A 10,285-nucleotide genomic window follows, 5' to 3' on the forward strand; every position below is an offset into this window, starting at 1 on the left:
TGTAATTCATATTTTTCATTTAGATTTGTTATTTATTTTGGGAACCATTATAATGTTTATTTGTGTGTGGTTGTTATCTTTTAGGTCTGGCTTTTTTGGTCATTAGTATAATTTATTTAGCTTTTTTCTGATAATTTAATGTGGATAGAAGAGAGAAAACTGACACACATGTGCATTTCATTTGATATTAGTTTTTCCATTTTATTCAAAAGTCAGTAAAATGTGACCATAAGACTCTTACTTGTAACCGTTTTGACATCATCAATAACTTTTCTTGTTTAGGTATCATTTCATCTGCAGCTGAGGGGAAGAAAACGGTAAAAAAGTATTTAATATCATCTTATCACCATCATCTCATCAACATCTCCAAACCTTCTTGAAGCTATGTGTACATTATTTTTATTAATTTGTTTGTTTTCATGAAATAAGCCTCCATCATGAGTACGGACGCAGAGATGGCCATTTACGGCAAGGCGGCCATATACCTCCGGAAGCCAGAAAAGGAGAGGATTGCGGCCCAGAGTGCGCCATTCGATGCAAAGATTGCTGCATATGTGACTGATCCCAAGGAACTTTACCTCAAGTGTACCATCATTAAGAGGGACGGTGGCAAAGTCACCGTCTCACTTTTGTCTACAAAAGAGGTAGGCAGAGGTTGATCATGGTAGAAACAAATTAGCTGGTATCAACAGAAAGTGAAAGTCTCAATAGTTGCACTGGTAAGAAAACTAATAATGGGATTCCATATTTTAGGAGAGGACAGTCAAGGAGGACGATGTCACACCCATGAACCCTCCCAAGTATGACAAAATTGAGGACATGGCCATGATGACCCATCTCAATGAAGCCTCTGTATTGTATAACCTTGCAGAGCGTTATTCAGCATGGATGATCTACGTAAGATATTTTGCCTCAATGAAAATATAGGAAACATAAGTACTATGCATCATTAATAGGTAACATTAATGTGAATCTCTGTGACCTCCTTCAGACCTACTCTGGGCTGTTCTGTGCCACTGTAAACCCCTACAAGTGGCTCCCAGTGTACGACCAGTCGGTTGTCAATGCCTACAGAGGCAAGAAGCGTATGGAGGCTCCACCCCACATCTTCTCAGTCTCTGACAACGCCTTCCAGAACATGCTCACTGGTTTGTAAATTAAAGTTTAAAATCTTACCTTGTTTTTATTAATAAAAGCCATACTCATGCAATGTTTGATACATTTGTTTCACAGATAGAGAGAACCAGTCAGTCCTGATCACGTAAGTTTGATTCTGGCAACATGATATAAATATATTACAATGATTCCTACATTGGAAAACATGTCAAAATTAACTTACTTTATTCTTCTTTTCATACCCAGTGGAGAATCCGGTGCTGGAAAGACTGTGAACACCAAGCGTGTCATCCAGTACTTTGCTACCATCTCAGTGGGTGGAGAGAAGAAGGATGCCCCTGCAGGCGCTGGAAAGATAAAAGTATGTTAAAACAATGAAAAATAAACATTAAATCAATGAATCAATACATATAGAAACCACCTAAGAACATGCAGAATATCAATATGATTCAATAAAAAGGTATTAACATTTTATGTTTGATTATAGGGGTCACTGGAGGACCAGATTATTGCAGCCAATCCCCTGCTGGAGGCCTATGGTAATGCCAAGACTGTGAGAAATGACAACTCCTCCCGTTTTGTAAGTATGAAATGAATTCCTCCCTGAAGATGCTCCTTGGTTTTTCTCTAGTCTTTTTTTGAGGATGATGAACGATTTATTTTGCAAACAGGGTAAATTCATCAGAATTCATTTCCACGCAAACGGTAAACTGTCCAGTGCTGATATTGAGACGTGTAAGTATCTAGTTCTACATGTGGATTAATCAACCAAGATTAATAGTGGTATAGGTTTTGATTAATGAATGGGCCTTACAGATCTGCTGGAGAAGTCAAGAGTGACATTCCAGCTTCCCGATGAGAGAGGCTATCACATCTTCTACCAGATGATGACCAACCACAAACCTGAGATAGTTGGTGAGATTTTATAATAGTTAGTGTCAAGAATGTACTTAATATTAAGATGAAGAGATTTCCAAAATTTCTTTTATCTGTTCCAATATGACTTAATATGTAAATATGACTTCTGAAGTTCAACTATTTGAAGGGCTAGTTAGTGCTAGGTCTCTAGAATGAATCGTTTTTTGGTAAAGATTATATCTTCCATTGCATAGTTTGGAAATGCATTTGGAAATGCAATTACATGCATTGCATGTGTGTGAAAAGCAAGATTAATTATTTTTTATTCAGAAGTTCTGTAGCATCATATAGATGAAAAATTATATTGACAAAAAACGAGCTGGAAGACATTTGTTTAATCCCTCAGAAATGACCCTCATCACCACCAACCCCTACGACTTCCCCATGTGCAGTCAGGGTCAGATCACTGTCGCCAGCATTGATGACAAAGTGGAGCTGGACGCTACTGATGTCAGTGGTTGATCGAAAAACTTCATACATTTTCCACATAGCATGTATCTGACAAAATGTTTTCTAAATGTTTTTTCTTTTCGACACAGGAAGCTATTGATATTTTGGGTTTCACTAATGAGGACAAGATGGGCATCTTTAAGTTTACTGGTGCTGTGCTTCACCATGGTAACATGAAGTTCAAGCAGAAGCAGCGTGAGGAGCAGGCTGAGCCAGATGGCAATGAAGGTAACTATTAACATGCATTCATCAGAGCACTAGAAGGTGAATTGGTGCATATTTGCTTATATTACATTATGTGTCATTATTATACAGAATCATAATACATTCATTTTTCATGTTAACTTTGTAGAGGCCGACAAGATTTCCTATCTACTGGGTCTGAATTCTGCTGATATGCTCAAGGCTCTTTGCTATCCGAGAGTGAAGGTCGGAAATGAGTATGTCACCAAGGGACAGACTGTACCTCAGGTAAGTGAAACACAATATGGTAGAATTTCTGTTAACATGGTTTGTCTATTATGAGATTATAATTTGTGATGATTTTATATGAACAAAATATTTTCAGGTCAACAACTCAGTGAGTGCCCTGGCCAAGTCTATCTATGAGAGGATGTTCTTGTGGATGGTCATCCGTATCAATTCGATGCTGGACACCAAGCAAGCAAGACAATTCTACATTGGTGTGCTGGACATTGCTGGTTTTGAGATTTTTGATGTGAGTTGTTAAATAAGTAGCAGCATTTATGATAGCATTTCTTTCATTCTGACACAATAGTCATTACCATTCAATTGTTGAAAACTAGTAACAGTCGGTTTATTAAATGTCCCCTACTAGTTCAACAGCATGGAGCAGCTGTGCATCAACTTCACCAATGAGAAACTGCAACAGTTCTTCAACCACCACATGTTTGTCCTGGAGCAAGAGGAGTACAAGAAGGAGGGTATCATCTGGGAGTTCATTGACTTCGGCATGGACTTGGCTGCCTGCATTGAGCTTATTGAGAAGGTACACCTGAATATTATAACTATATATATATATTCTTTGTGTGGCTAAAAAGTTACTTCTCATAACGATAATAATAATACTTAATAATCATTATTTTTTTCTCTTAAGCCAATGGGCATCTTCTCCATCCTTGAAGAGGAGTGCATGTTCCCCAAGGCCTCAGACGTTACCTTCAAGAACAAGCTGTATGACCAGCATCTTGGCAAGACCAAAGCATTTGAGAAGCCCAAGCCTGCAAAGGGCAAGGCTGAGGCCCACTTCTCCCTGGTGCATTATGCTGGTATTGTGGACTACAACATCGGTGGCTGGCTGGACAAGAACAAGGATCCCCTGAATGACTCTGTTGTGCAGCTGTACCAGAAGTCCTCAAACAAACTGCTGCCTGTCCTTTACCCACCTGTAGTTGAAGGTACATATTCATAGAATGTAACCATAGGTTATAACTGTTAATCCATTCTATTATAATACACATTTATTTTCAAGCCATTTATTGCCTCTGTTTTACAAATATAAACATGAAAAATGAACCGTTACTTATGACAAATAATTAATAACAGAGGTTGGGGGAAAGAAGGGAGGCAAGAAGAAGGGTGGCTCCATGCAGACGGTGTCTTCACAGTTCAGGGTAAGGGTAAACAAACAAATGTAAAAATGAAACCTTTCATTTTTTTTTCCTGAATGTGTTCTTTATCAGTAAATTATATATGTATACATTTCATATTTTATGCTTGGATGTGTCTTTAGGAGAACTTGGGCAAACTGATGACCAACTTGAGGAGCACCCATCCTCACTTTGTGCGTTGCCTGATTCCCAATGAGTCAAAGACTCCAGGTACAGTGAGCACTAACAAATGTGTGTAGGGTCTGGGATAGGATATGAAATGTTATTGTCATTGCTACACTAAACTAATTATGTTGACAATGTATTTATCACCCATGTTACAGGACTCATGGAGAACTTCCTGGTTATCCACCAGCTGAGGTGTAACGGTGTACTGGAGGGCATCAGAATCTGCAGAAAGGGCTTCCCCAGCAGAATCCTCTATGCTGACTTCAAGCAGAGGTAATAACTCAAAGATTTTTGAAGGACAACTTTACAAGTGCCTTTGGACATTTGAATGCATCTTTAAACATTATTATGGTCTTCTTCAGGTACAAAGTACTGAATGCCAGTGTCATCCCTGATGGCCAGTTTATTGACAACAAGAAGGCTTCTGAGAAACTGCTTGGGTCAATTGATGTGCCTCACGATGAGTACAAATTTGGACACACCAAGGTCTCTTTATTGTTGTCAAAAAATATGTTTATAATTCATTGAAAGTCTCTAGCTGACAAAAGTATTTTCTTACATTAAGGTGTTCTTCAAAGCTGGTCTTCTGGGTACTCTTGAGGAGATGCGAGATGAGAAGCTGGCTGCTCTGGTCGGAATGATTCAGGCTGCATGCAGAGGTTATGTCATGAGAAAGGAGTATGTGAAGATGACAGAGAGGAGGTATGTTTTAAAACATAGTGCTCAAAACTAAAACTGGTAATTAGATACTGAGTGTGAAATATGACTGGTTTATTTTATTTGATAGGGAAGCCATCTACACTATTCAGTACAATGTTCGCTCATTCATGAATGTCAAACACTGGCCATGGATGAAGGTGTACTACAAGATCAAGCCTCTTCTGAAGAGTGCTGAAACTGAGAAGGAGCTTGTCCAGATGAAAGATAACTATGAAAAGATGAAGACAGACCTGGCAGCTGCCCTGGCCAAGAAGAAGGAACTTGAGCAGAAGATGGTTTCTCTCCTGCAGGAGAAGAATGACCTTTCACTGCAAGTGGCTTCTGTAAGTAAACATTATTTTTGTATCCCTGTCTGTGCAGTGAGGTAAATGTGATGTAACATGTTCTACATCTCTAAATATCACACAGGAAGGAGAGAATCTGAATGATGCTGAAGAGAGGTGTGAAGGACTTATCAAGAGTAAGATCCAGCTGGAGGCCAAAGTCAAAGAGGTAACTGAGAGGCTTGAGGATGAGGAGGAAATCAATGCTGAGCTGACTGCCAAGAAGAGGAAACTGGAGGATGAATGCTCTGAACTCAAGAAGGACATTGATGACTTGGAGCTTACCTTGGCCAAAGTGGAGAAGGAGAAACATGCCACTGAGAACAAGGTTTATAAAGATTCTTTGACAAAAGATTTAAAAAAGAATAATACAAATTAGCATGTATTACACATTATTTTGTTTTCTTTAGGTGAAGAACCTCACTGAGGAGATGGCCTCTCAGGATGAGAGCGTTGCAAAGCTGACAAAGGAGAAGAAAGCCCTCCAAGAGTCACATCAGCAGACTCTTGATGACCTGCAGGCAGAGGAAGACAAAGTCAACACTCTGACCAAGGCTAAGACCAAGCTTGAACAGCAAGTGGATGATGTGAGTAAAATAAAACCTCATGCAAACTTAGAATTAATATCAGTAATGGAGTTGAGTGAATATTCAACCATACATTAGATTGTTCTTAATTATATGAAATGATTGACATCCAGCTTGAAGGTTCTCTGGAGCAAGAGAAGAAGCTCCGTATGGACCTTGAGAGATCCAAGAGAAAGCTTGAGGGTGATCTGAAACTGGCTCAGGAATCTGTCATGGATCTTGAGAACGACAAACAGCAGTCTGATGAGAAAATCAAGAAGTAAGACAATTGTATTTTCTGAACCATATAGATAATAGAATAGTGCATTCTAGAAATAGAATGCACTCCATGTGCCTTCTGATTTCTTTTTTTTCTTTTTGCAATAGTTGACCATTTCTTTCATTAATTAATCACAGGAAGGAATTTGAGACCAGCCAGCTTCTGAGCAAGATTGAAGATGAGCAGTTACTGGGTGCTCAGCTTCAGAAAAAGATCAAGGAGCTTCAGGTTAGCAAATACTGGAGAATACACCTATTTCCTTTGCTGTTAATACACATTTTCTGAAATTACATACTTTGAAATTGAGCTTGATATTTGTCTATTATTTAGGCCCGTATTGAGGAACTGGAGGAAGAGATTGAGGCTGAGCGTGCTGCTCGTGCCAAGGTTGAGAAGCAGAGAGCTGATCTCTCCAGGGAACTTGAAGAGATCAGTGAGAGGCTTGAGGAGGCTGGTGGAGCCACTTCTGCTCAGATTGAGATGAACAAGAAGCGTGAGGCTGAGTTCCAGAAGCTGCGTCGTGACCTTGAGGAGTCCACCCTGCAGCATGAAGCCACTGCTGCTGCTCTGCGTAAGAAGCAGGCTGACAGTGTAGCAGAGCTGGGAGAGCAGATTGACAACCTCCAGCGTGTCAAGCAGAAGCTTGAGAAGGAGAAGAGCGAGTTCAAGATGGAGATTGATGACCTCTCCAGCAACATGGAAGCTGTTTCTAAGGCCAAGGTAAGTTATTCCTCAATACCTTCATTGTATTAAGAAATACAAAAAAATAAGTATGTAAATAACAATAAATTAACAAAAATTGATAAACTTTTAATCATTAGGGAAATCTGGAAAAGATTTGCCGTACCCTTGAGGACCAACTGAGTGAAATCAAGGCTAAGAGTGATGAGAATGCTCGCCAGATCAATGACATCAGTGCCCAGAGAGCAAGACTGCTGACAGAAAATGGTTGATGCTTATTTTATTCAGTCATTTGAATCATTTGAAATTCTTGGGGTACCATTTTGGGAACATAATTGAATATACATTTTCTCACAAATTCAATATGTATTACTTATTTGATATACCTCCTCCAACTATAGGTGAGTTTGGTCGACAGCTTGAGGAGAAGGAAGCTCTTGTCTCCCAGCTGACCAGAGGCAAGCAGGCCTATACTCAACAGGTTGAGGAGCTGAAGAGGCAAAATGAGGAGGAAGTAAAGGTAAGGATAATTTATTCATAAAGATGTTAGGGTTCAAAGATCAAGAAATGTATTAAATTTCAAGATCTCCATTTCCCCTTTTGTAGGCCAAGAATGCTCTTGCTCATGGTGTGCAATCAGCCCGCCATGACTGTGACCTTCTGAGGGAGCAGTTTGAGGAGGAGCAGGAGGCCAAGGCTGAGCTGCAGCGTGGAATGTCCAAGGCCAATGGTGAGGTGGCTCAGTGGAGGAGCAAGTACGAAACTGATGCTATCCAGCGCACTGAGGAGCTTGAGGAATCCAAGTGAGTCAAACATTTAATAATTAAACACATTCTCTTTGATGAATGTCCACAAATTAAGCCATGATATTATTTAACAGGAAAAAGCTTGCCCAGCGCCTTCAAGAGGCTGAGGAACAGATTGAGGCTGTGAACTCAAAGTGTGCCTCTCTGGAGAAGACCAAACAGAGACTCCAGGGTGAGGTGGAGGATCTCATGGTTGATGTTGAGAGGGCCAATGGACTGGCTGCCAACCTTGACAAGAAGCAGAGGAACTTTGACAAGGTGGGTTGTTCTTCATTTAAATATATGGTAATATTATCATACTAGGATCCTTCCTCCGGTCCTAAACAACCACTTTATTAACAATAATGTACAGGTTTTGGCTGACTGGAAGCAGAAATATGAGGAGGGCCAGGCAGAGCTTGAAGGAACTCAGAAAGAGGCTCGTTCTCTCAGCACTGAGCTTTTCAAGATGAAGAACTCCTATGAAGAAACTCTGGATCATTTGGAGACCATGAAGCGTGAAAACAAAAACCTCCAGCGTGAGTTTTTGCTTAGTAATATTAACAGTACTATGTTGTGCTTAAACATGCATCAGACTTATTACAAATACAAAATTGTTCTTCAGAGGAGATTTCTGATCTGACTGAACAAATTGGTGAGACCGGAAAGAGCATCCATGAGCTGGAGAAATCCAAGAAGCAGGTGGAGACAGAGAAGACGGAGATCCAGTCAGCCCTTGAGGAAGCTGAGGTGAGGATGATTAAATAAGCAAACAACACTTGAAAAAAGACATTCAATTTCCATAAATGTGTCTAATTCAATTTCATACATTAGGGAACTCTGGAGCATGAAGAGTCCAAGATTCTGCGTGTCCAGCTGGAGCTCAACCAGATTAAGGGTGAGGTTGACAGGAAGCTGGCTGAGAAGGATGAGGAGATGGAGCAGATCAAGAGGAACAGCCAGAGGGTCATTGACTCCATGCAGACCACTCTTGACTCTGAGGTCAGGAGCAGGAATGATGCCCTGAGAATCAAGAAGAAGATGGAAGGAGACCTGAATGAGATGGAGATCCAGCTGAGTCATGCCAACCGCCAGGCTGCTGAGGCCCAGAAGCAGCTGAGGAATGTTCAGGGACAACTGAAGGTATGACACAAACTAATGTTTGGCGCATGTAAAACATACTTCCAGCTATCCTGTTAGGACGTTTTCTGATAAGTGTTTTCTGTTAATATTAGGATGCCCAATTGCATCTTGATGATGCCACCAGAGCTGCTGACGACCTGAAGGAGCAGGCTGCCATGGTGGAACGTAGGAACGGTCTCATGGTGGCTGAAATTGAGGAGCTGAGGGCAGCTCTGGAACAGACAGAGAGAGGCCGCAAAGTGGCTGAGCAAGAGCTGGTGGATGCCAGCGAGCGTGTTGGACTGCTGCACTCTCAGGTAAACGAACATTCTTATTCTGTCATACGAGTACAAGAACACGTTCATGTTTTAACTGTAATTATATAATAATATGTTTCAGAACACAAGCCTGTTGAACACAAAGAAGAAGCTGGAAAGTGACCTGGTCCAAGTCCAGGGTGAGGTGGACGACAGTGTCCAGGAAGCCAGGAATGCTGAAGAGAAGGCCAAGAAGGCCATCACTGATGTAGGTATACTTTTATTTCTTCATTCATGGAATGAAAAGTTTATGGAACTCTTGATTAAACGTTGTTTGACCTTGTAGGCTGCCATGATGGCTGAGGAGCTGAAGAAAGAGCAGGATACTAGTTCTCACCTGGAGAGGATGAAGAAGAACCTGGAGGTCACAGTGAAAGACCTTCAGCACCGCCTGGATGAGGCTGAGAACCTGGCCATGAAGGGTGGCAAGAAGCAGCTCCAGAAACTGGAGTCCAGAGTAAGACAATAATCAGCATGCATTTAATAATAAGTAGAAGTCCACTGTAAGCGAAAGATTAAGATTAAAGATTAATGATTCACTATTTCTTTAAAGGTTCGCGATCTGGAGGCAGAGGTTGATGGTGAACAGAGACGTGGAGCAGATGCTATAAAAGGTGTCCGCAAATATGAGAGGAGGGTCAAGGAACTCACCTACCAGGTATGTCAAACTTACATCTCCAAATATGTTTCTACTGCATTTTATCATATCTGAAGGCCACATGATGTTGATTTTTCACTTCCAAATGTGCATCAGACTGAGGAGGATAAGAAGAATGGTTGCAGACTCCAGGATCTTGTGGACAAGCTGCAGATGAAGGTGAAGGCTTACAAGAGGCAGTCTGAGGAAGCGGTAAGTTCAATATTACTAGGCATACTCAGGTCAACTTTGCTACATTATATTCAAACTGACAAAATATGAATGTTTCTACAGGAGGAGCAGGCCAACTCTTACCTGTCCAAGTGCAGGAAGGTTCAACATGAGCTGGAGGAGGCTGAGGAACGTGCTGACATCGCCGAGACTCAGGTCAACAAGCTGAGAGCCAAGAGCCGTGACTCTGGAAAGGTAATTGGAGAGTAAAAGTTCAGATTTTTCCACTACTTTCTACTTAATAATTTCCTAGAATTCTTTATTTTAAAAATGCCTTCTACACATTTAAACCCTACTCTTCTTTTGATTATCTCTTTAGGCAAAGGACAGTGCTGAATAA

At 40.8% G+C, this 10,285-nt stretch overlaps 1 protein-coding gene across 1 annotated transcript; it reads left to right on the plus strand.

Annotated features, from left to right (window-relative positions):
• Positions 1 to 288: 288 nt before the first annotated feature.
• LOC311367576 (myosin heavy chain, fast skeletal muscle-like) lies at positions 289 to 10,285 on the plus strand (the record flags this gene model as incomplete). The annotated part of the gene is made up of 40 exons (XM_084486401.1): positions 289 to 317; positions 430 to 644; positions 754 to 897; positions 992 to 1,148; positions 1,234 to 1,261; positions 1,363 to 1,477; positions 1,604 to 1,696; positions 1,788 to 1,851; positions 1,933 to 2,031; positions 2,381 to 2,484; positions 2,574 to 2,712; positions 2,837 to 2,955; positions 3,053 to 3,202; positions 3,323 to 3,493; positions 3,602 to 3,902; positions 4,051 to 4,118; positions 4,238 to 4,325; positions 4,439 to 4,556; positions 4,646 to 4,769; positions 4,849 to 4,985; positions 5,071 to 5,326; positions 5,412 to 5,654; positions 5,737 to 5,913; positions 6,027 to 6,172; positions 6,310 to 6,400; positions 6,503 to 6,892; positions 6,994 to 7,120; positions 7,255 to 7,373; positions 7,460 to 7,656; positions 7,734 to 7,917; positions 8,012 to 8,177; positions 8,264 to 8,388; positions 8,473 to 8,781; positions 8,874 to 9,077; positions 9,160 to 9,285; positions 9,364 to 9,534; positions 9,631 to 9,735; positions 9,832 to 9,927; positions 10,009 to 10,140; positions 10,265 to 10,285. Exons 2-40 carry the CDS (start codon positions 438 to 440, stop codon positions 10,283 to 10,285), a joined length of 5,811 nt encoding a protein of 1,936 aa, XP_084342527.1. The 5' UTR covers positions 289 to 317; positions 430 to 437.

Source organism: Micromesistius poutassou (genome assembly GCF_964030765.1).
Source record: "Micromesistius poutassou genome assembly, chromosome: 22".
NCBI classification, from domain to species: Eukaryota; Metazoa; Chordata; class Actinopteri; order Gadiformes; family Gadidae; genus Micromesistius; species Micromesistius poutassou.